We start from the raw sequence: 25847 nt of genomic DNA on the forward strand, positions 1-25847 counted from the left end.
TACGACACTGATCATCAGGTGCTTTGAAGAGATTCATTCTCTATTAATGAGTTGCGCTGGAAACTTAACTCTAGTGTGGGTGTGAGGCGGGAGTAGAATTTCCAACTGCGGTTAGTAAGCCAAACATATTTACATGCAGTTGCACTTACCTCCAAATAAAAAAACTTTTAAAATTTATTATGAAAATCTAAAATATAGTAATTTACCACCAAATCAGAATTTTAATTGTATACTGCTTAAAAAAAAGGTTGGAATCTGCAAAATGTTCCTAAAAAATCCCTAAAATAAGAGGGATCATGCACGTTTTTTTTTTTTTTTTTTAGTGCTGACCTGAATAAGATATTTTACATATATATAGTCTACAATAGAAAATAATAGTTGAATTTATAAAAATGACCCTGTTCAAAAGTTTACACACACTTGATTCTTAATACTTTGCTGTTACCTGAATGATCCACAGCGGTGTTTTTGTTTAGAAACAGCGGTGCTTTTGTTTTCTTTAGAAAGATCTTTTGTTTTTCTTCATTTTTGTGTACTTAAAGCCTTTCCAAAAAGACTGTATGATTTTAAGATCCATCTTTTCACACTGAGGGTTGTGCAACTATTACAGGAGCTTCAAACGCTTACTGATGCTTCAGAAATAAAAAGTGATACACTAAGCTGGGGGTGAAAACTTTTGAACAGAATGAAGATGTGTACATTTCTCTAATTTAGCCGAAATATTATATATATTTTTTTTCATTTAGTACTGCCCATCTGAAGCTACAGAAGATACTAGCATGTTTCCCAAAATAAGTAAAATTTACCCTGATCTTTAAATTCCAAAAGTTTTCACCCCAACTCTAAATGCACCGTTTTTTCTTTCTTTCAGTGAGCATTTGAACCTTCTGTAATAGTTGCATATGAGCCCCTCAGTTGTCCTCAGTGTGAAAAGGTGGACCTTAAAATCATACAGTCATTGTTGGAAAAAGTTTAAATACACAAAAATGCAGAAAAACCAGAGAATTTGAGGGACCTGAAGGATTTTTCTGAAGAAAAGCAGGCAGTTAAGTTCATTCAGGTAACAACTCAGTATTAAGATGTAAACTTTTGAACAGGGTCATTTTTATAAATTTAACTATTATTTTCTCTTGTGGACTATATGTAAAGGTCAGTACTAAATAAAAAAAAATAACATGCATTTTATATGATTCCTCTTTTATCAGATTCCGCGAGGCGTATGTAAACTTTTGACCTCAACTGTAAGATTTTAAAAATCTTAATTATTCTGAACATTTGACTGGTAGTTTTTATAGTTGCCTGACATTAAATGCACAAAACAAAAATATCTAAAGGTGCACACATTATGTTGTAAACATTCTTGCATCCGTTTCCATTTACAACAGCCAAAACCAATGCCATTAGCCCCATGTACTCTCAAAACTGTTTAACTAGTTATGCAAGTCTTTCCTCCCAATGATTTAACATTTTATATTTACATTTATTTGTTTGGCTGATGCTTTCATGCAAAGTGATTTGCACTGAATTATTTTTCAATCAAACACATTATCCTAATATTACTAAATGCAACATTCCACTATTTGAATTTATATAAATCATATAAAATAGCAATAAAGAATTATAGGTAGGTATGTGGAATCATTTGAGTGATCCTGAGAATTGTGACAGATTCATAAATCATCTCATGCAAATCGATTTACTTAAGGTTATAAAAAGAAAACAAAAAACAAAGCCACTATCTATAATCAGGCTTCCACATTTTATTATATTTTCAATTCAAATAGGCTTTAATCAAAATCTGGTGTCGCACATGTTGGCATGATAAATAGAAGAACACAAAGCAGCTATGTACTGTGCCCCAGATTATGATTATGTACATCTATGCAAGAAAAGTCTATGAAATTACAAAAACAAAAAATGTTTAAATGGATGCTGCACTCATGAAGGAGCCGCAGGGGGAACGGCTTGAGTCGATGATCAGTTCGTCTTAAATTGTATAGCTGAATCCATAAATAACAGCTCAGTGACTGCTAATACCATAGAGAGGTAAACACCAGGAAAAACCATCTAGTTTTGCAGATTCAAAAATTGCATGCTGATTTGCCACACAAAAAAAAGAATATGCTTTGTGTATTATGTCCTTAGCAGTATGAAGCACTTGTCTTTTGAGCTTTGAGTTGTTGCTAAAGCCATCTGACACACATAATGCCACAATTAATCACATGGCAGATGTTCCAATGTACATCTACAGGTAATGATAAAAGCTATGCTTTTCATCTATAGGGTTGTTCTTAATTAGAACAACAGCCGGTCGTTGTGTTCCTCTTTGCCGTGTACTTGTACCTGTTCAAGTGTCATAATTTTAGCACCACATTCGATATTCCTCTGGACCTAAGCCATTCAGAAAAAAGAAAAATCCACCAAAAAGCAATAAAAATGATCTATTGCAAAGCACAACCATTTGAAACTGTGTCGGGCAAGACTGTGACTTACGTTGTCCCCAGTATGCTTTTCATATGCTTCCCTTTTCACAATTTTTGGGGCATAAAAGGGTGTTAGTGAGAGAGCAGCCCCCCAAAAAACCAACATAATAATAAAACTGACATCTTGCAGCCGAGTGACTTTCACCCTCTGGCGTGGCATTTTCAACAAAAAGCGTGGCTTGTGATAGGATAAATGAAACATGGAGACAACATTTAATATAAGAGCGCAAGCTTCTCCGAGAGAATCTCTGTGCTTATCACCACACGCTTAAGTTATTAAACACAGAGAGTCTATTCTTCACAGGAGGCACATGTTACAAGATGCTGATAAGCTAGAGTCCAACGTAAGTGGGCAGAGGCATAATCGAAACATTTCAGATGAGCGTAATGTTGCATACGTAGTCTATGTCTAGGCATTTCCCCTCTCCTCATCTAGTTCATCTAACATTCATGTCGTCCAAAGAGAGGTTATATTGCCGTTTCACCCTCAATTCTCATTTCCGGCTAAACGAAATGAGCTTCTATGATCAGCAGGCATCGAGGTCCAAGAATAAAGTCTTTCATGTCACGCTTCAAACTAAAATTCTCTTTATTTATTATTAATATTCTTTTTTGGCTCTTGATAAAGACGCATATGTGAAAGAAAGAAAAAAAATATAAAATAAAGCTAAAAACAAAGGGCCTGTTTGTGAGCCTTTAATAGTCACTGAAGTAGCCAGGGATGTGCGTCGATGCATTGATGAATTCATCTTTATGTAGTTTTTGTTTCAGTGCCAATCCTTGAAAGACTAAAAGAAACTCAGTTGGTGTCCATGTGGTCGTCCGGGGTCTCTGGAGCTCCGCCTAGTGATGCGGAGGGGGTTGATTTGGACGGCGTGTCCGCATCTCTGCGTTGGTAAAAGAGCACATATGCTGCCTTAGTCTGTGGGGAACAAAAAAAAAAAAGAAGACAATTCTGAGTCAAAATAGCAACTGCCATTTCACAACAAGAGCTTTATGAGTCTGGAAAGAATGGAAAATTGTATCTTTTAAAAGGAACCCTGGAAATACTGATACAATGACCACAGCTACTAAAAGAGCTTACAGGTGGCAATGGATACAAGCGTAGGCTTAAACCAAATGCTGTACCATCGATTTTCTCCAAAGAGTCTAAACACACGCGGATATCGAGTGAAATCCATGTGAGAAAATCCTTCAGGGGCTGCGGCGTTATGACAAGCGTCAACATGTTTACATACTGCCAGGATGGCATCTAGCGTTTCTTGTCTCTGCCATTTGTAAGCACTTTTAGTAGCAGTGGTCAACTAAAAGCTTCAAAGGCATAAAGGCTAAAGTGGAGAGAACACAGACGCTGGTCTTTAGATAGTTTTATTCATCCACAGGCATCTTCCCATTCATTTCTCCTCTTCTTATCAGTAGGAAAGCAGTGAAGACTTACGCTTCTTGTTGCCCCTTGACTGAAAATTACAACCAAAAGCCACAAAATGTGGCACTGTATCTGTATTTTTATTTTCGAAGTTGTGTATTCCGAGTTGCATTGTGGTATAAATAGCAACAGGGCAGTGCTAGTGGCTCACTGAGTTCAACCGCTCTACGTAATCAAAATAATAGTCCAAAATGTGTATAATGATGTGGTTTTTTTTTTTTTTTATAATTACCGTAAAGTATATAGTTTTTTTTTTACTACATGTTTTAGTAAGAGACATCGTTTACACTATATTAAGCCACACAAATCTTAATACCCAGGGTTCCCCTTATTAAAATGGAAGTAGTCTCACCACAATCTGATCCTCGGTTGCGGATGACACACTGCTGTCGTCAAAGTAATACCATTTCCCATCCATCTTGTTTTTGCCGTATGCCGTGTCTGCAAGAGGAAATTAAACGTCAAGCTTAATGGCTGAACTTTGGCAATCAAAAGCAAACCAAGTTATCATTTCCAGGCAGCAATACAATGACAAAGACGTAAATGATCAACTCTGCGTTATAGTTTCTCTAGAAATCCAGCAAAAGTGAGATATCAATCTAGGCTGCAAAGGTGATAAAAGGAAGATAAAAAGCTAGTGACACAACCTGCGAGCCAACCAAGTTATGTATTAATAAGTTGTAAGTAAAATGACGTGAATAGTAAGGACATGATTTCATTATTATTAAAAATGAAAATTCTGTCATTATTTACTCACCTTCATGTCATTTCAAACCTTTAAGACGTTCATTCATCTTCACAACACAAATTAAGATATTTCTTATGAAATCTGAGAGCTTTCTGACCCTGCATAGACAGCAGTGCAACTACCACATTTACGGTCCAGAAAGGTAGTAAGGACATAAAAAAAAAAAAAAGTCAATGTGACAATCATTACAATAATAAAGTCATTCTTTTTGTCGTCTTCTTTGTGCACAAAAAGTATTCTCATAGCTTCATAAAACGAAAGCTGAACCACTGATGTCAGCTTTTTTTCTTTTTATGATGTCCTTACTATCTTTCTAGGCCTTGAACTTGGTAGTTACATTGCTGTCTATGCAGGGTCATAAAGCTCTCATGTTTCATCAAAAATATTTTAATCTGTGTTCTTCACATGAAGGTCTTACAGGCTTGGAATGACTTGAAGGTGAGTAATTAATGACAGATTTTTCATTTTTGGGTGAACTATCACTTTAAACAATGGGAGTGTTGTGCAAATAGTGTGACTTACAGTGACCTCCGCCCATTCCTCCATAATGGTTGGAAACAGCAATGAGGTCATAGACGTATGGGTCAGCTTTGGGGTCACAAACAAACTCTGACATGTTCAAGTCCCTGTGTGAGAAAGTTTACATTTATTTACAAATATGAAGTCACCAGAATGCAAGACATTTTCTAACAGATTATTTGTATGTTTTTATTTGTTATTTTCAGAAAAAAAAAAAAGTAGGCTGATCAAATTGTTTACTTTACATTTTACCCATTTTATTTTTTTGTCAAGATATCAGTATGTTCTGGGTTAATCTACTCCTTTTACCACAATGAACAAAGGTTGGGTTTGTTTGTCCAGAGAAGCATGACTCAGCTTCCTAGAAACTGACACCAGATGCAGTGCACCTGGTTTTTGTGCACTCTTTCCTGCTTCCTGTTCGGTAAGGTAACCCTGACCAAATTCAAATAGGATCGAGGCCAAATGCATATGGCAAATAACAAATTGAGAAAGAAAAAAAAGTCACCCAGAAATGTGGCATTTTTAGTATCTGAAATGTCAATATTCTGTATGCTACTAAAATTAACTTTATAAAAACAAAAATCTGATGTTTTAATACAAATTTACAGCTGCAGTTAGATTATGTATCATCCCCAAATAGACAAACTATTTCTGTATAGATGGTAAATCTTTGGCGCCATCTGGTGGGAAGGTTACAGAAGCACTTCACACCCAGAGGAATTACACTGGTGTCCTTTTTCAAGGGAAAAAAACCCCAGAACAATTGTTTTTTAAAATAGTATGTAATTTATAATAAACACCATTAAGGAATAATAATATTTCTGGTTTGAGCAAAGAGAAATTGATGAATGACACTAAAAATGTAGCTTTGATCCTCAAAATAAATTACATTTCAAAATATATTCAAATAGAAAATGGTTATTTTGAATAGTAAAGATATTTCAAAATTTTAATGTTTTTGCTGTACTTTGGATCAAATAAATGCAGTCTTGGTGAGCAGAAGAGAAGAGATATATATCCTTAAAATTTTATCTGCAACAGATCAGACAGCCTACACATCAGCAACAGATTTACCTAATTGGAAAGTCTACAACAGTGTCAAGCTTGTCTCTCCAGCAGCGGTTGTATGAGAAGCGCTTCAGATGCACGACCAGAATGCGTGGGAGAGACCATAGGTCAAACTTCTTCGTGGCCTGCTGGTGTTTCTTACACGTAGGGCAGTACCTGTGGACGAGCACAGAAATCATTAAAACTGCACTAAATGTGGTAATACTTCAGGAAAACCTTTGACCTTGGAAGTACGAGGCAGTAAATGTCACATTGTGTAATGATCTGAGCATCCTTCTCACCAGGGGTCGTGTTCACCTAGGGTCTCCATTGTAGTAAAAAGTTCAATGCATTCTCGTAAAGCTACTGTAGTCTTCTTCTTCTGAGCATGTAGCATGCTCTCATGTTTGTCATAGGCCTGGGGAGAGACTTCACATTAATGTCTGAGGAGAATTAGCAGGTAGCTAAGAGCAAAGGCTGATTAATCAGTTTTGTGAGGATAATTGTAGACATTAGGGGTGTTTGGTACAAATACGTGTACCATTACATTTCAGCACTGCATGTGCTCATCTTCAGTGCATCCGGAATGCAATTTCAAACATTAAGTTTCCACCCTAGGAGGGGAAAACATTGTTTATATTGATGTACTTTGCTGCAGCAAACACTGAAAAATTGTTAGCTGCTGCCAGATCAATACACGATCCAAGATCCAAACTAAATAATAAACCTAAGTGCCTTGCTCTACAGTTAAATGTGTGTTTGATGAATTTAAGACCAGTTTTCTTTAGAGCACAACTGACATCTTACCATTGTATACTTCAGTGTAAATGTTACAAAATACTATCCTGACAGCAACAGAGTCTACGTATACCTTCAGACTTCAATTAATGAGTGTACACTAGGGCTGGGCGATAAATCAAAAATTTAAACAATAAGAGAAACAATAACGATAAATGGTCGATATAATATTTATGCGGTAAAGGCAGAACAAAAGAGCCCTAGTCATTCGAAGTGCGCCATTCCGACCGTTTATCCACTGGTCTTCCAATATGCTACTATGAAAGACCAATGGTTAACTAAAAAACAGTTTCACCATATAAAAATGAGGTTTCCACAATTTTTACCGATTATGATTTTGATAATGAACATAAAATCTACATCTTCATCCGACTCAAGCTACTGTGTATTTCTAGGAGACACAAAATGTTATATTATTATTAATGTTATGGGGCAACACAAATCTCTTTCTTGAACAATATTACTTTTTTGTTAAAGGAGAATGACTGCAAGTGCAGGGAATTCAAAAACGTAAAGTGTTTGTCATGTTGTGACCATAAAAAATAGTTTAAAACCACACTCATCTGTTTTTTTACAACTTTTACATTGGAGCAAATATCTGCCTTTAAACTTGAAAGAAAAAAATAAATAATAATACAGTTATCATGATAATTACTGATTTTGACTAATGTGACAAAAAATAAATAAATGTTTTTATTTCCTATTAAGTGATTAATGGAAAAAAGTATAGCAATTTCCAAAAAATATATATTACGCAACTGACTTCAACACTGATAATGTTGAAAATGTTTCTTGATCATCAAATCAGCTTACTAGAATGATTTTTGAGGGATCTTTACAATAAAGACTAGAGTAATGGCTGCTAAAAAAAAATAAAAAATAAAAATCAGCGTTGCATCACAGGAATATACTAAATATACTAGATACAGTAATTACTGTAGTTTTTAATCACTTTAATGCAGCCTTGGTGACCATAATAGTCTTATTTAAAAATAAATAAATAAATAAACTTCTTACAGACCCAAAAAATTTTTAACAGTTGCGTAATTTTGGACAACTCGTTGAATAGACAGTATTACCTCAGCCTCCTGGTCATCATAGCACAATTTCTTTGTGTCTGAGTCCCAATCAATGGCTACTGTAGAGTGAGCTGTAGAAAGGAATATCTATCAGTTTAAATTTAAGGGCAAGAGCAAGTGCTCCTAAAGTGAATAATCTAACCGATTCATTTGATTAATATGTAGTGGTGTAAAAAGTTAATAGTTACTTGTGAGCTTTACGAGATTGCCATCAAATGGCAGAGAACTAATGTTGGCTGTGCCGTAGGAGTTGACCATGCTGAAAGAAAAGAGTTTCGGCCGAGAAGTAAACGCTTTTCCACTGCTGCTATTGGGCCCATTCTCTGGTTCTGAATCCTCCTCTCCATCCACAGTGTCTGAATGACTGTTTTCTGGTTCTGGACTCTCCTGGTGATCCATGGCTTCCTCATCACCTGAAATAAATTAATACAACAAGATCTGATATCTTCCTGATGTCTTTGGGAAAAAAAAAAAACACTCAAATAGAGGGCACTTATGACAAGTTTGAGTGTCCTACCATCGCAAACTCCATTGGGGCCGTTGCAGGTTCCAGAGTGGTTGCTGCCATTGGATCCAGCGCTGCAGGAAGCTCCATCTGAAACTGGGCTGCTGCAGCCACTCAGGCCTGTGCTGTGACTTGACACTGATGCGAGGCATTCTGGTGATTGGCTGCTGCTAGAGGATGTGGCCGAGGCAGATGCTTTACTGTCTGTAATGGCACCCTGTGAACGTTTAACATAACGCCTGAAACAAAAGATAGATATAAAAGGTCAACCAAGTTTACAGTGACAGAACAGGTGCAAAATTGAGACTAAAGCACAACACCAACCCGATCCTCTCCAACACACGCTCATAGAGGGTATCCACGGTAAGGTTGTGGCGTGGGACTGTGATCAGGAGAGGCTGTCCGAAGAGCATCGTGCCAGAAGAGCCTCCGCTGTGCTTAGCATGCCTCTCTCTGAAGTATACTGGCAGGTTCATCTTTTCACTATCTTCCTCTAACACCTCATAACTAAACCACAAAGACACAATTGGTAACATCACACTTAGCTGACCAGTAAAACTTACAATATGCAAAACAATTCAATATACATATGCTATACAGTTCAGAAGTTTGGGGGGGGGGGGGGGGACATTTGCAATGTTACAAAAAAAGATACAGTGGTGGCCAAAATTATTAGAACACTAGTATTCTCACCCGCTAAAAAATTGGTTTCCAGTCACTTTTTTCTATCTTTTGCTGTAGTGTGTCAGAAGGAAATATCAGTTTACCTTTTCAAACATTCATTTTGTTATTAATTGTAGTAATCCAATGAGATTTTTGTTTGCAAAAGGAGTCCGACAACAGCCAGTGCTCCACACAGAGATTTTATCTTATCATCATCCAGTCTGTCTTGAATGACATGAACAAACTGAGACAGACTAAATCAGTGCAAACGTCTCCAAGATGCTTCAAGAAACCTACCTGCAAAGCTACAGTACTGTTAAAAGTTGTAGGCACTTGTGTAAAATGCTGTAAAATGAGGATTCTGTCAAAAATAAATGCCAGAAATAGAGTTAATATAAACCAAATTAAATCAACATTTGGTGCTTTGCAGGTAGGTTTCTTGGAAACATTGCCACATTTCATCTGGATTTAATCTGTCTCAGTTTGTCCTGTTTCTTCGTATCATTCCAGACAGACTGGATGATGAGATCAGATCTCTTTGTGGAGCACTGGCTGTTGTCAGAATCCTTGTGCAAACAAAAATCTCACTGGATTACAATTAATAGGAAAAAGAATGTTTGGAAATGTAAACTAACATTTCCTACTGACACACTACAGCAAAATAGAAATAACTGACTTAAAACCTTTTTTAGCTTGTGGAAATACTAGTGTTTTAATAAGTTTGTCCACCACTGCATTTCAAATGAATTCTGTTCTCTCTTTCGGCATTTTAAAAAAAAAAAAAAATTATCATGGTTTCCAAAAATATATTAAGCAGCACATCTATTTTCAAACTGATAAGGAATTAAGCACCAAATCAGCATATTAGAATGACTTCTGAAAGATCATGTGACAGTGAAGACTGGAGTTGATAGCAGTTGAAAATTCAGATTTGACAATATAATAAATTGCATTCAAAATATACTTAAATTAAATAAAACATTTATGTGCAATTTAAGTTACTGAACTCAAATTTTGACCCATAAATTAAGTAGAATTTAAGAAATAACCTACACAAAAATGTCATCCTTCTCCATGATGTGATTGAGGCCGTCATCCTGTTTGTAGATTTTGTGGAATCTGTGATTGTAAACATCTGCCACAACCATCTAGAAAATAGGAAAACAATCTCAGACATTCTGCTAGAAATTGAAGCCAATGTTATACAGAAGCAAGCAGAAATTAAACAGTTCATCCAAATGAGAAAACAGTCATTATTTCATGTGACTTTCTTTGTGTAATGGAATACAAAATAAAACACTTTGTCCATTTATCAGAAGAATCCAATAACCTGCAGCTGTCAAATGTAGATGCTTTATTTTAAGATACACATAAAGGTTTATAACAGGGTGTTGGTCAATGACGACAATTTATTTTGTTTTTGAAGGAACCATCTCTAAGCAACATAAATAATGGAAAAAAGACTGTTAGGTTGAAATGAGGGGGAACCATAAAAGTCTTACATTCTCTGAAGGGACTCCAGATAGCTTGGCCAAAGCGCTGCACAGGTCTGCCACTACACCCATTTTGGGAACAACTACACGATACTGCGAGACAACACATCAATCTTTTAGCCCAACTTCTGAACCAAAACATGCTCCAAGAAAACGCGTTTCAGGAAAACAGTTCTTACTTGCATGGGTCTAAACTGTGGGTCAGTGCGGACCAGGAACACCTCCATAGTGCGATCCTTTTTCATGGGAAGGGGCAGTGTGAGGTAGCAGAAGGGATCAAAGGTAACGGAAACTTTGGAGCATTCTGGGCAAACCAGAGTAGATTTGAACAAGCCATGGAAGATGTCTACGATTATAGAATCGTTCCGCAACCGATGATTCGCCCAGGCTTCCTTGGCTACAATCTACAGACAGATACCCACAATTCAATTTAACACTGAAGGACCAAATGCCTATAATGTTATACAAGGTTTCATAATAGTGTTTACTCACTAGAACAAAAAAAAACAATAGCTTTTTCCTTTTGCTTTATTGTCTTGACTACTTCTGCATTTTGTTTCCAACTAAAATAGCTTGCTGCGGTTTACACATAATGATGTAAGGTTTACCTCATCAGGCCGTCCCTCTGCATCTCTCAGGGCCAGATAAGGCTTCTTCTTAACACGATTAAGGTCCTCATGTAGACCGTCCAGCAGAAAGGCCAGCAGCTCCTGAGAGTCTTGTTGCTGGTACCCTGAGAACTGCGGGGCAAATCGACCCACCTGGGTCTGACCAGAGAAAGGAGATACATTTTAAAATTCAGACTGAATTATAAGGGACCATGTTAAAAATGGCCAGTGAGTTCCATAGTACCTTTAGCCTTTGTAGTCTAAACATTCACTCACTTTAAAAGTACGTGGAGCCACATAACTGCTCCGACTAAGCCACATCTGTTTGACCAGATCCGCGTAGGCCTCTGCAATCTCCCCTCGCATCCCTAACGGATTTTCCCGGTTGATCTCAGCTTCGTACCGGTCCTCCAGGAAATATTCCGTTAGAGGGGGAGTGTTGCTCAGGCACTGAAATAATAAAAAAAAAAGTTTGGCTGCAATCTAGGCCCAAAATGCATCTTTATTTCCATTCAGCAGTGCACATGTGGCAGATTCAAAACATACTGTGTAAATAAACCTTCACGTTTGTGTACCTGGAGGGCAGAGTTCATGAAGCAGGTGTTGCCCAGGTTGCTCAGACCACAGAGGCCTGGTTGAGCGGCAGATTCTCTGTAACTGTAGGATGAGCTGTAGGAGTTGTAACTTCCCAATCTGCAAAATGTATGATAAACTTTCACCATCAGATCAACCAAATACTAAATATACAAGAAAACCTGACCTTGAACGGACACCTTGTTTCAGTTTCCTATTTATACTCTCCAAGTAAAGGAAAGGAAAGGAGGTGACGTGAGGTGACCCATACTAGGAATTTGTGCTCTGCATTTAACCCATCCATGTGCACACACACAGTAGTAAAATTTGTGCTCTGCATTTAACCCATCCATGTGCACACACACAGTAGTAAACACACACACACCCAGAGCAGTGGGCAGCCTTTGCTGCGGCGCCCGGGGAGCAGTTGGGGGTTCGGTGCCTTGCTCAAGGGACTCACCTCAGTCGTGGTATTGAGGGTGGAGAGAGTGCTGGTAATTCACTCCCCCCACCTACAATCCCTGCCGGACCTGAGACTCGAACCCGCAACCTTTGGGTTACAAGTACGACTCTCTAACCATTTGGCCACGGCTGCCCCCATGAACTAATTTAACTGTTGATTAATTTAGGACTGTTTAAATGCAATTAAATCCTAATGCTGACCTGTTACCAGAAGTACTGTTGTTGAGCATGTAGCCAGAGTTACTATTGCTATCCCCATTTGTTATAGTGGAGGATATGGTGGCAGATGAGTTTGAAGAGAGTTTTGGGGAGGTTGTATAATTCCGGGAGGTGGAAGTACTGGACCTAGGGATAAATCAAAAAATTTGGTTAGGGTTATTCCAAGCAACGTTATAATAACATTGAGTCACTGGTTTAAAAAAAAAAAAAAAAAAAAGGATCTAAACTGCATGTACATACTTGGAATGGCAGGTCTGTCTGGGCCATGTGCCATCTTCATTTTTCTTTTCTATAACAAGAACCTGAGGAGTGAGATGAGATTGAATGTGAACTCAATAATTGTTAGTTAGAGTCTCAAACCAACCACTACTGGAATGGAATGAAGCACAACGGTTTACCTGGCCCTGAAAAAGCCCTGCGTCCTGTACAGTGCTGTCAAGCTTGTTAAGTTGTTCATAAGTGTTACTCATATATTTATTCCAAAGACGGGTTTCCTTTTCAGATGGGATATCAAATAAAGACCTCATCTCCTTTTCAATAGTATCTAAAGGGGAAATAACAGATAAATTAACAAAGGATTGTTCACAATTTCATTTGATCAATTTTTAGTTTAAAAGAGAAGACACATGCAGAGCTGCTGATAATAGCTGTAAACCAACAGAATTCATGAACAGTTTTTAATAACTATAATTGATATGATCAGTGATGCAAATGCTACTGATGAGAAGTAAAAAATATATATTGTCTAGAAGGCTTGTAGGTCTCATACCTATAGTGTCTGCTTTACTGAAATGGCGTGTGACAACTTTGTCCATGTTTTCATTTTCGCACAGGTTCAGCTCAAGCAAATACACTTCCACTTTACAGTGCTTCACAAACATTCCATGTTCAACAACCTGTAAAATTAGTAGAAAAAAACCCTTATTAAAACAGCAAAAAACTAGATGCTTTTAAAGCATTTCTGCTCTTCAGCTCAGTTAATAAAACTTTCATTAACCATTTAACTTTAGTAAGAAGTTCAATGCAATTAAAACAAGACAACAGTATCACTTAATCACTTGTATATATCAGACATGGGTAAATACAAGCTGCAAAAAAATGGAAAGCCACAATATGAAAAACTAAAAAGAAATATACAGTACACAAAGAAAGATGTCGAACCTTTCTGATGATGGGTTTCTGACCCTCCAGACAGCCATACCAGCTGACCAGTTTATTCCAGGCCTCTGTAGGCACTAAAACATAGTCTAACTCATCTATGAGATGCTCTTTCAACGTCTGGGCCTCATGATCTACGTTACAGAGAGAAAAGGGGAAAATCATTAGAGCTCCTAAACACTATACTGTATAATCCAAAAGAATTAGCCATGCTAGGCTTAGATTTTGTGTGGTGCAACACAACTTAAAGTTTTTTTGATGGTTTTCAAATAGCAGGTTAATTTGAAAAGGGTTGCCTTAAAAATAAAAATGATATTAGCATGCATTCACCCTCAAGTTGTTTCAAGATTTGACTTCTTCCATAATACAAAAAAATGGGTAATAGAGCTTTCAAGCTTCAAAAAGGATGCAAAGCAACATAAAAAAGGCCATATAACTATATAAAATGATTTCACAACACGTCATCAATCTGCCAATTTGGCGGAACGGAATGTAAACTCATATTTTGCTGATTATTGCTGCAGAAAATGATCAATTATTGTCATGTTTTGGGCTGTACGAAACGGTCAAACTGGAAAAAACACTTGGAGTACTATTGACTGCCAAAAGTTATAACAAATCAAGGAGACGAGTGCAAAAAAAAGTGCAAATACTGTCTAAGAAACAAAAGGTATTTGCGGTTGGCCAAACTGAACCAGGATTTCCAGGGCAAGAATCTAGAAAACATATGTTTGCTCTGATCATTTCCAGTCAGGTAATTGAGATATTAGGCTAATATCTTAATAATACTGCTTGTGCACATTACCTCTACATTTACCACCTATTAACTTTAGTAGTCAAAATGTTGCACCTTTCCTGCTTACTAAGTCCTTCTCTATATTAGCAGCTTCCACACATTTTTCTGTGTTTTAGACAGCATAAATTAGAACAACACATTTGGTAGTACATTAACACACATCTGGGTAACTGACCAAATCATTACACAAGTGCAAACCCTCTATTCAAAGTCCTCTGAAACCACAAGATAGCTTTGGGTGAAAAAAAAAAAAAAATCAATCACATTATTAGTTACGCAATGAAAATCTTATCCTCCAGTGTTAACTCAAATTATTTTATTATTAATCATTTTAAACTGATTAAAACATCTGATTCAAATGATTTATTGAACATGGTTTAAAATCTCTTTTTGTGCTTCACTGAAGAAATAAAGATGAGTTTGGGATGACATGAGGGGAATAAATTAAAGAACTTAAATTCTCTTTAAAATTGAAATATCAAAACATAAGTACACAGTAGGCTCCTAAAAAAATATTTAGCCTCTTAATTGGGTTTTCACATACATAACTTAATAAGAATTCTCTGAAAAAGCTCTAATAAAAAATGTCTCCAGTATTATAACAAAAAAAAAAAGTGTACCTATGAGAATGTGAACAAAGACAGGCACAACACTCAAACATTCATTACCTGAAAAGAGCCCAGAGTTATCAATGGGTCCTGGGTACAGATTGTGCTCTCCAACATTGTACAAATCCCAGCTGTCAAAGCCCACATATTTCTTCCACTGTTTGAACCACCGGCTGTCAATCAAATACCTAAACAAGAGGAACAATGAGAGAAAATAGGACTATTTAGGTGTTTCTCTCCTAAAATATTATGGCTAAATTGTTAGCAATTACCTATTGTGTTGTTACACATCTACAAATATAGAACAGTCAATAAGGATGTCTTTCTTAATCTCATCCAAAGTAGGAACTTGTTCCACTACATAAGCTTGTTAGCACTTGATTCCACTCTGCCAAGGGACAGACATTATACTTTGATGAGACAGAAAAGTCTGAATTACAATGGCTCAGGCAAAAGTGAAATTTCTATTCTTGTTTACCTATATACAGCTTTACTACTGCAAAACATCGAAAGAGACTTTCACTTTCATTTTAGGGAAAAATCCATTGATAAGTTGTCAGTCACTGACTTCCTGTCTAACATCTCCTTTTAAATTCAACCAAAAGCTGATCATTAGAAAAACTAATGTTTTGAACTATCCGTTTCAAAATGTTAAGTTGTAATTAAAGTATGTAACCAACATTAAGCTCTTTAAAAATACAGTACAGTGACCTTAACAACACAGGTTACCCGTTTGAGTAAATTAAATAGCTTTTAAACAATTAAAGTACTTTTAATCCTAATGAAACCTAAAAATCGTCCTTTCGACTGAGTCACTAGTCTCTTCACTTGTTATAACTCGTCAGTCTGCTTTCAAAATAAAAGTGGACTGCTTATGCAAAAACGTACGTAAAGCTACACCAATCGGTTTAAAAACTAAATATTGTGTATATATTTTGGGCTTTTAATCGTTACTAACTTCAAATATATATTTGGTGTATTTACTATCTGCCCCATGAACTCTATTGCCAAACAACGTTGTGAGTGACTGGGTGTTATCCAGTAGCCATGACAAAGCAATGCCTAACTGTAATACTGGTTTAGGTAGCTACGTCCTTGTCACAACTTCACAGGGAGGAGTTTGGTCGTTATTTTAATCTAGTTTGACAGTTTATCAAAAATAAAGATGACGCCTGACAGAAATGAACACTTAACCCGTCAATGGAACGTAAACTAGCCTGGCTAACTAGCCTCGGCTAATGAAGTGCCTTACATGCCTGACGCTACTTTGGCATGTAGCTTATCAGAGAACTGATAACCGACAACGGGGTGTTTGAGTTTATTTACCAAGTCTTCAGCTATTAACGTGTCTGAACACGTCTTATTTGCTCATTAATGAGACATTTAACCAGAAGAACAGGGGAGAAATGCGAAGCTAAGGCTGCTTAACCTGTGCTAACTAGCTACAAGACAGCTTCCTCGTTTCTAACCGATATAAATAGTGGTAAATCCTCATTTCAGTAAACCACACGCTTGCCCTGTAGACCTCCTCGACAATAACAACAGCCTTCTAGTTTATGGGTGTTAGCGGAGCAGGTGGCTGTCCACAGCCCGGCCAGTGAGGAGATTTCCGGCAGCCGGTGTCTCCGTCAGTAGGCCTGAGCTGATACCGACAAGCGTGCCTTGACTTCGGCTTCACATAAAAACCTCTTACCACTCGTCTCCCTTTCGAAGTGGCGTTTTCAGCAGTGTGCCGATGCTCTGCTTTTGACTTTCGGTGGACGGCACTGGCGTCTGTGTGATCACCGGCTTCTCGTCAGGGTCCGAAGCGTTACCCGACTCGGGTCCGCCTCCCTCCGCCATCGTGCAGCGAGTGAACCCGCAGTGACCGCGAGCGCGCTGAAGTATACAGGGGACGCGCAGCGCTAGAGGGAGCGCGCATACTTGGCTGCCGAATTTAACTAAGGTTAGAAGTTACATGCAATGCAAAATCGGCAACATGGACAAGGAGGGGCGGATAATTAAAATACAATTTAGCGTCCTTCATGAATAATTAGGGCTCTGGGAAATAAGCAGCTCCCTGGCAGCTGCTACAGTAATTTTTTGACTATAATAGGACCTGTTGCCGAATTGTCCCTGAATTAGCTTTTTCTGTTTAATTCAAGCGCAACCCACACACAGATGTCCGACTCATGAACGAATCTTCATTTTAATTTAACCGGTTCACAAAATTCGTCTGAAGGATTCATCGACTGGTACTTATTGAAGTAAGTTGAATCTAAAAAGTAAAACTGATTACGACTTAGTTAACTGCTAGTTAGTCAAACTAGTTCTTAAGACACAGACTTAACAAAGTGACAAAATATTTATGCAAATAATCCCTTTGTTGTGACTTCCATACAGAAATGTGTGGTAATAAATAGGATTTTATTAAAATGTCCTATGTAAGTAAATAATTATTGTAAATGCAAATTATATTTGACCATTCTACAGAATTGGTCCAAAGTCAGAGTTGGAAATGTCTTGGAATAAAATGTCTTTCTCTACAAAAATTGTAATTGTGCAGTTAATTCTCATATTGTATTTTCAGAAAGATTTGGAATATTTGTCACTATTGAAACACAGTAAAAATAATTTAATTTGAAGGGTTATATTGGCCTGTTAAGATTTTGCTTACATCTAGATTATAAAAATATATGTTTAGAGGTAAATCCAAAACAAATACATTTTTAAAAATATTTCAAGTGTCATTTATGAGATTTGTTGTTTTTGAATCCAATTTTCTTTGTAAAAAGCAAAAAGTTGATCATACTGACTTTAAAGTTAAGGATTCATTAGTTTGAATATACATTGAACCAAATCATAAGATCTTAGTTGATAATTCAGTATACTTTATTTCTGACAAAACATCCCATGTTTTGGTAGTGGCTGCACATTTTCGGTAATGACAGTAATGCTTTGCTAGTGACCACATTACATTACAGAACTTTATCTTGCATACTAAAACACTACTAAAACATACTAAAATGCCAAAAAATGCATAACTGTACTGAAATTTGGTTTATTTCTCACAAATATGAAAGTTATGTGTTCCCTTTTGTCACTACCGAAACAATGACGACATGTTTCGATACTGACAATTTTATGGGATGACACCCAAAAAAACAAAGATTGTATCTTTGAGCTAAGTTCAAAAGTATCTAAAATTGCCAATACCAAAACTCCACCAAATGTTTAGGTAGTGACAATTTTAGATACTTTTGAACTAAGCTCAAAGATGAAATCAGCACATGGTTAGCCCAGTTCTGAATAGTGGTACACGTATAAAAAAACGAAATGTTATTTAGTAACTCAATTAATTGCAGAAAAAAAAGCTGTTCAGGAGTGACGTTCCTTACAGTTACACACAGATTTTTCAGACTTTTGAACACATTTACCTCAAAATGATTGGAATGACAGGAATGTTTAGTTTCATAATTCACAAAGAAATATAAAATAAATAATTTCTTGTGAATTTTATATTTTTTGAAAGAAAAACAGTGCATCACTGTTTAGTAAAACAGACTGTATCAAGAATGTACACATCCAGCAAATGTAGTGAGGAACATTGTTTATTTAACAAAACCAAAAATGACAGTTAATAAAAAGTCAAATAAATATTACACATGCCAATAAATCTTAATCTGTAACGAGGATGTCTTATTCACTACATACTCAGTGCATGGTGTATTGGCACCATAAGACAGCATCTAAAACACTTGTAAATTTAGGAACATACTATTTAGGTATCTGAACCTAGTTATGGTATGAAGTTATGGTCTGACCTACTTTTTAAAATCATATCACTTCCTAAACTTGGTCCAAACAATCATATGGTCCTAGTAAAATAAGAAAATGGGGCTAAAAACAATAAAAAAATCTATTAAATTGTTAACACAAAAATAAAGACATAGCAATAATCATCAGGGAATGTTTTCAAGAAAACCAGGCCACACGCTACATTATAGGGTGCACTGTAAAGTTGTTGTTGCTTTGTATGAATGCAGTCGCAAGAGATATTCCATAAAGCGTAAAGCTCAAAGCTTTGTCACACTATGACACTTACGTCTGAGCAAATATGAACAATGGAGGGAATGGTGCATGCATATTACACAAAATGTGATATGTCTGCAATGAGGTTTATGACACTTTCTAGAAAAAGAAATGGAATGGAAGTGATTTGTCACTCCCAAAACCAGTCTGACAATATACTCTTCAAATTCAGTGAGGTCCTTCAAAACCTCTCAGTAGTGGACAGGCACTTAGAAGATGCCTGTTGGCAACTCTTTGCTGAACATCCCAGACAAGTCCAAGTCCTTACTCATCAGATCCTCCTCAACATTTTCCAGTGCCCACTGATGATCCGTCAACTCCAGTGCTTCCCATTCTGCCTAAGAACAACATTTATATACATAAATCTTAAAAAAAAAAACTAAAAGAAACATTTTGTTTGCAGCCACAAAATAATAAGGCAAACTGTTTTGTAAATGTATTAAGAAGTAATACCTTGAATGCTTTGTTTGTGTCAGCAGGCATTGCCATCGCAGCACCACTCATCTGTTCCTGCATGATGCGAGACTGATCTGCACCTATTGCAAATGTATAAAAAATTAATTGCATACATAGTTGAAGTCAAATGTTTACACACACCTTGCACAATCTGCAAAATGTTAATTTTACCCAAATAAGACGGATCATACAAAATGCATGTTTTTTAGTACTGACCTGAATAATGTATTTCACATAAAGAGAAAGTAATAGTTGAATTTATAAAAATTACTTTTAAAATTGTTTTTTTTTTTTTTTTTGTTTAGTGATAGCTGTTCATGAGTACCTTGTTTGTCATGGACAGTTAAACTGCCCACTGTTTTTCAGACAAATTCTTCAGGTTCCACAAATTCTTTGGTTTTCCAGCATTTTTGTGTATTTGAACCCTTTTCAGCAATGACTATCTGATTAGAAGATCCATCTTTTCACACTGAGGACAACTAAGGGACTCAAATGCAACTATTACAAAAGGTTCAAATGCTCACTGATGCTTCAGAAAGAAACAATGTATTAAAGAGCCAGGGGTGAAAACTTTTTGAATTTGAAGATTTAGGTCAATTTAACTTATTTTGTCTTCTGGGAAGCATGTAAATATCTTCTGTACTGCATGAAGAGCAGTACTAAATGGGAAAATATTTATATTTAGACAAAATAAGAAAAAATGTACACATCTTCATTCTGTTCAAAAGTTTACACCCCTGGCTCTTAATGCGTTGCTTTTCTTTCAAGAGCATCAGTGAGCGTTTAAACCTTCTGTAATAGTTGCATATGATTGATCAAAATCATTCAATCATCGTTGGAAAGGGTTCAAATACACAAAAAAGCTGAAAAAACACACAATTTGTGGGACCTAAAGAATTTTTCTGAAAAACAGTGGGCAGTTCAAATGTTCAGGACAAGCAAGGGACTTATGAACAACTATCACTAAACAAAAAAAAAACAGCTGTGGATCATTCAGGTAACAACACAAATAAAAATCAAGTGTATGTAAACCTTAGAACAGGGTCATTTTTATAAATTTAACCATTATTTTATCTTGTAGCCTATATGTAAATATCCTTACATGTGAAATATCTTATTCACGTCAGTACTAAATAAAAAATAACATGCATTTTGTATGATCCCTTATATTTTGGTAAAATAATTTACACTTAGGTCGAAGTTATGGTGTATTGAAATGAAACATCAGTAAAGCTATTTACCATTATCTTGTCCAAGAATCAGAGAATACATGCTCCTGAGACCAAAGACATTCAGGAAATACCAAGATGCTGAACTCACCCTGTGGATGTATACAGCAGAAGATTGTTTAAGGACAGTTTTGAATGAAGTAAGAACAGGAAACTCTTTGAGTCTGAGAGCACTAACCAGGAGGCATCTAGAGAGAGCAACTCAATTCCCTGCTGCAACATTGGCTTGAAGCGGAGTGTGAGAGGAAACGGTACCTTTGCTTGAGAGAGAACAGAATTACAAATGCGTTAAGACCATTTCTGTGAGAATAAACTAAAAGTAGCCACATTCTCATATTTGATGCATCTCTTACTTGTAACAAATCCAGAAAAGGTCCAATTGATCCAACCACCAATAAGGATCATAGGCAGGACGTTTGTAACATTGCCTTTCATCATGTCTGTCAACATGCTGGGATCTAATTGAGTGTATAACATCATCACATTAACTTTGTCAATCAATCATGACTGTCGTTTTATGATATAATACATGTGAGCCTGGACCACAAAACCAGTCATAAGTAGCATGGGTATATTTGTAGCAATAGCCAAAAATACATTGTATGGGTCAAAATTATCGATTTTTCTTTTATGCCAAAAGTCATTAGGATGTTAAGTAAAGATCATGCTCCATGAAGATGTTTTGTAAATTTCCTACCGTTAATATATCAAAACTTTATTTTTTGATGAGTTATATGAATTGCTAAGAACTTCATTTGGACAACTTTAAAGGTGATTTTCTCAAAGTTTTGATTTTTTGCACCCTCAGATTCCAGATTTTCAAATATAATTTAAAAAAAATTGACCCTTGTGGTCCAGGATAACAAATGCATAAAATAATTTCCACCAAGACTCACCAGTCATTGGAGATGGTGGGACCACCTTTCTTTTGGTCTTCTTGAAAAATCCATCTTCTTGATTATTGAAGTAGAATTTTCTCATCAAGAAAGACTGTTTTAGCAAGAGATAACAACTCGGTTTCAGTACGTTGATAATGTCTCAAAAAAAGATACAAAAAAGATAGGAGGAGCTTACTTGTTTAGGGATGTATTTTCCATTTTCCCGTAACACTCTGCTCCTGATGAGAACCTGGCTGTTTAGAGAACATGATCATTAGTGTGAGTTGCAAAACACACATGGATGGAAATTTAACAGTCCAATGAAAGTTACCTGTCTGAAACCTGCTCTAATGTGAGCTTCTTGTCACTTTGTAACAGAATTGAGACATAATGGCGGATCACTCCAACCAGGAAAGTTATAAACACAATAGGCAGGACAACCCAAAGACGAATATTGGAGTCCAGGAGGAGCTCGGGCTCAGCCATATTTTAGTAAAAGACTGTTGATGGAATATGCCCACCCTAAAACAGACAAACAATGAGAAAATGTAATCTCCCAGACTCAATATAATTTAATACCTAGTCGTCATACTCAAAATAACAACAAGCAGATCATCGTGAGCCATTATGGATGAATGGATACTATGTAAATATTTAAAAAATCCCTCAAGTGCCTAATAGCGGTTAAATAAGTAAAATATGCTCGGACCTTCATAAGAATGAAATGTTACATTTCTAAAATTGTTCCTATCCATGTCAAGCTCTAAAATGTGTATGGCGTCTCTATCTATTACAGAACACATAAAAAGAAAAGCAGGTGCTTCAGATTTCAGTTTACGTTAAATCCACCCACTGTAACGACGCATTAAGGTTAGCTTGTTGCTAACAGCCTTCTTTCAAGCTTAGGGTGGTGAAGCATCTTTTTGACATACACACGCGCACAGAGCATATGCTATATTTTCGACGCTACATGTTGCGACAACTGAGACTTTATCATGATGCAGTTATTGTACCTACTCTCGTATTCAAATTGCGGTTTATCTCCTCAAAGCCTGATAACGACTCAAACCAGGATGCGACACCATTGAGCCGCTACTGCTGCTGAGACGTGACAGCACCAGCAAGAACTTTTTTTTTTTTTTTTTCAAAATAAAAGTCTGTAACATTTTCATAGTTAAAGTTCAAATAGTAGTTTGACCTTAAAGGAGTAGTTCACTTTCAGAACAAAAATTTACAGGTATTGTACTCACCCCCTTTTCATCCAAGATGTTCAAGTCTTTCTTTCTTCAGTCTTAAGGAAATTATGTTTTTTGAGGAAAACAATTCAGGATTTCTCTTTATATAATGGACTTCTATGGTGCCCCCGAGTTTGAACTTTCAAAATGCATTTTAAATACATCTTCAAAGGGTTCTAAATGATCCCACCCGAGGAAGAAGGGTCTTTTTCTAAAAACATTTACAATTCATATACTTTTTAATATCTACACAGAGTACACATAGAGCTAGACAAGACGAGCATTGTAAAAAGTATAAATTGTATTTTTTTTTTTTTTTTTTTAGAAAATAACGATCGTTTTGCTAGATGAGACCCTTCTTTCCTCGGCTGTGATTGTTTAGAGCCCTTTGAAGCTGCATTTTGGAAGTTCAAACTCGGGGGCACCATAGAAGTCCATTATATGGAGAGAAATCCTGAAATGTTTTCCTCAAAAAACATAATTTTCTTACGACTGCAGAATGAAAGACATAAACATCTTGGATGACAAGGGGGTGAGTACATTATCTGTAAATTTTTGTTCTAAAGTGAACTACTCCTTTAATTAGCAATAAAACACATTGCTTTTAATATAGAAAACGTACTACAAAAATGCATTTTTTTGTAATATATACATACGCATTTAGTTATATGCTGCTTTAAAATATATATACAATACCAATCAAAAGTTTTTAAACAGTAAGATTTTTATTTTTTTGAAAGAAGTCTCTTCTGCTCATCAAGCCTGCATTTATTTGATCCAAAGTACAGCAAAAACAGTAAAATGTTGAAATATTTTTACTATTTAAAATAACTTTTCTATTTGAATATATTTAAAAATGTAATTTATTGCTGTGATTTCAAAGTTGAATTTTCAGCATCATTACTCCAGTCACATGATCTGTCAGAAATCATTCTAATATTCTGATTTGCTGCTCAGAAAACATTTATTATTATAATTAATAATTATGTTGAAAACAGTAGAATTGTTTTCAGGGTTTTTTGATAAATAGAAAGTTCAAAAGAACAGCATTTATCTGAACATTATAAATGTCTTCATCATCACTTTAGAACAATTTAAAGCAATCTTGCTAAATATAGGTATTAATTTCTATAATTTATTTCCCACATAAAAAAAATAAAATAATAATAATTAAATTAAATTATACTGACTCCAAGCTTTTGAATGTACTGAATTGTTTTAAATATTGATAATAAGTTTCAGCATATTAGAATGATTTTTGAAGGATCATGTGACACTGAAGACTGGAGTAATGATGCTGAAAATGTAGCTTTGATCACAGGAATAAATTATATTTTAAAATATATTGAAATAGAAAGCAGTTCATTTATATAGTAAAAATATTTCACAATATTATGCTGTATTTCGGATCAAATAAATGCAGGCTTGGTGAGCAGAAGAGAATTTGTTAAAAAACAAAAAAAATCTTACAGTTCAAAAACTTTTGACTGATTGTTCATTTAAATTGACCAATTTCTTACATTACTTTTTTTTTTAATAAAAAAAAAAGTTTTGTATTTCTCCACCTCAACATTTCATAATATTACACCATTTAAATATATTTTAATTCATTAAATATTCAAGCATTCTTAGTTGATGCTTGCCACTGCATCTGAAAAGATAGTTAATCTGTAAAGTAATTATTTTGTCATATAACATTTTTCAAAAATGTACAAAAAACAAAAGTCCAAAAGTACTCGCAATACATTTTAATACTGTGGCCTGTATAAGAAAACACATGAAACATTTCTCTTTTACAAAGCACATCCTCTCATATCAACACTGGCATATTTATTAACAGGCAGTTTCTGCAGCATTTGGTCCACTAAAAGAAACCACAGCTCATTAGATCTAAAAGGGCAGATAATAGAAATATTTTTAAGTAGTGTGACTGAAATACACAAAACAGCTCGTAAATACAGGAAGAAAACAACAAACATAAATATAACAGAAACTCTGTTGGCTAAATTTGAACAAATCCAATGCAGTAATCTCAAAGAAATAGCACTGATAAACTTGGGTATATTTAACAACCAATCCCTTGTAATCACACACTCAGCCCACACAAAATGCAACAGGCAAATGTGCACATACCCACACATACACTGTAAAAATCTTTTTAATATTTACACTAAACCAACCACTGTCATGATAGGGCATTGTGCTCACCTCATCACACACATACGGAGACGTATTTAGTCCAAGGTTTACTCGAGGCTGATCAAGTTTGGACATGTTTCTTCTATTACGCATTACTGAATGGAATTACATGAAATCAGAAACACACACATACAGATACTGGCTTGGGAGATTTTGTGTGAAAAATAAGGATGGTTACATGCCAATGCTTAATACTGAGATATCAAGCTGCCACATCTTTCCCAAGAGAATGGCCAAGCGAGCTACTACAGATCAGGATCAGATGCACGGTGGGAGTACATCCTTGATGTAGAACTCAGTTTGTGCATTTAAAAAAAAAAAAAAAAAAAAAAATCATATAAAACATAACAGTCAGTTTGATGTGGAGCGGAGGGCCATACTAAAAAAGGAGAGCACCCATACTGCCCACTTCACTCTGTTCTTTCACAAAGATCTCAAAGTACTGATAGATGATGGTGACAGCCAACAAGATTCCAGTTCCTGAGCCGATGGCTCCTAGGAAGTCGGCCATGACTGAGAGACCACCTATACACAGGCCACCAAAAGCTGCAGCTGTGGGGATGTACCTAAACAAGGATTTAAAGAAAATTT

The 25847-nt window shown here is 35.9% G+C and overlaps 3 protein-coding genes across 4 annotated transcripts in view; all 3 read right to left on the minus strand.

Annotated features, from left to right (window-relative positions):
• Positions 1-1745: 1745 nt before the first annotated feature.
• On the minus strand, positions 1746-17038 carry usp4 (ubiquitin specific peptidase 4 (proto-oncogene)). The gene is made up of 22 exons (XM_073851609.1): positions 16882-17038; positions 15249-15376; positions 13788-13918; positions 13396-13522; positions 13025-13170; positions 12867-12928; positions 12609-12752; positions 11948-12065; positions 11649-11822; positions 11373-11531; positions 10944-11168; positions 10774-10857; positions 10325-10419; positions 8933-9115; positions 8621-8847; positions 8292-8516; positions 8104-8174; positions 6529-6644; positions 6254-6403; positions 5180-5283; positions 4262-4350; positions 1746-3405 (listed from the first exon to the last, which is right to left on the minus strand). The coding sequence occupies exons 1-22, from the start codon at positions 17028-17030 to the stop codon at positions 3283-3285; spliced, it is 3030 nt and encodes a 1009-aa protein (XP_073707710.1). The 5' UTR covers positions 17031-17038; the 3' UTR covers positions 1746-3282.
• A 1724-nt stretch (positions 17039-18762) lies between these two features.
• On the minus strand, positions 18763-22956 carry emc3 (ER membrane protein complex subunit 3). Of its 2 annotated transcripts, none has more exons than XM_073851958.1 (9): positions 22840-22956; positions 22154-22344; positions 22019-22076; positions 21841-21934; positions 21298-21402; positions 21123-21204; positions 20957-21036; positions 19713-19795; positions 18763-19597 (listed from the first exon to the last, which is right to left on the minus strand). In XM_073851958.1, the coding sequence occupies exons 2-9, from the start codon at positions 22306-22308 to the stop codon at positions 19469-19471; spliced, it is 786 nt and encodes a 261-aa protein (XP_073708059.1). In that variant the 5' UTR covers positions 22309-22344; positions 22840-22956; the 3' UTR covers positions 18763-19468. The 2 variants fall into 2 exon arrangements, with proteins under 2 accessions (XP_073708059.1, XP_073708060.1); XM_073851959.1 differs by having other exon boundaries at positions 22836-22905.
• A 1834-nt stretch (positions 22957-24790) lies between these two features.
• Positions 24791-25847, minus strand: part of sec61a1b (SEC61 translocon subunit alpha 1b) — a 9468-nt gene continuing 8411 nt past the window's right edge. The window contains exon 10 of the mRNA XM_073852571.1: positions 24791-25836. Within this exon, the coding sequence (XP_073708672.1) occupies positions 25636-25836 (201 nt within the window). The 3' untranslated portion in view covers positions 24791-25635. The remainder of the gene's footprint in view (positions 25837-25847) is intronic.

Source organism: Garra rufa, chromosome 12 (assembly GCF_049309525.1).
Source record: "Garra rufa chromosome 12, GarRuf1.0, whole genome shotgun sequence".
NCBI lineage: Eukaryota > Metazoa > Chordata > Actinopteri > Cypriniformes > Cyprinidae > Garra > Garra rufa.

Bases quoted from the DNA above. Each gene is read 5' to 3' on its own strand.
- usp4 (XM_073851609.1), bottom strand. From the start codon at position 17,030: ATGGCGGAGGGAGGCGGACCCGAGTCGGGTAACGCTTCGGACCCTGAC. The intron at 11,823-11,947 runs GTACACAAACGT...TTATTATTTCAG, and splicing joins TCATGAACTCTGCCCTCCAG to TGCCTGAGCAACACTCCCCC. The intron at 10,420-10,773 runs GTAAGACTTTTA...CCTATTTTCTAG, and splicing joins CTGGAGTCCCTTCAGAGAAT to ATGGTTGTGGCAGATGTTTA.
- emc3 (XM_073851958.1), bottom strand. From the start codon at position 22,308: ATGGCTGAGCCCGAGCTCCTCCTGGACTCCAATATTCGTCTTTGGGTT. The intron at 21,935-22,018 runs GTAAGCTCCTCC...TTGCTAAAACAG, and splicing joins GAAAATACATCCCTAAACAA to TCTTTCTTGATGAGAAAATT. The intron at 19,598-19,712 runs GTATTACTTCTT...TGTTGTTCTTAG, and splicing joins ACACAAACAAAGCATTCAAG to GCAGAATGGGAAGCACTGGA.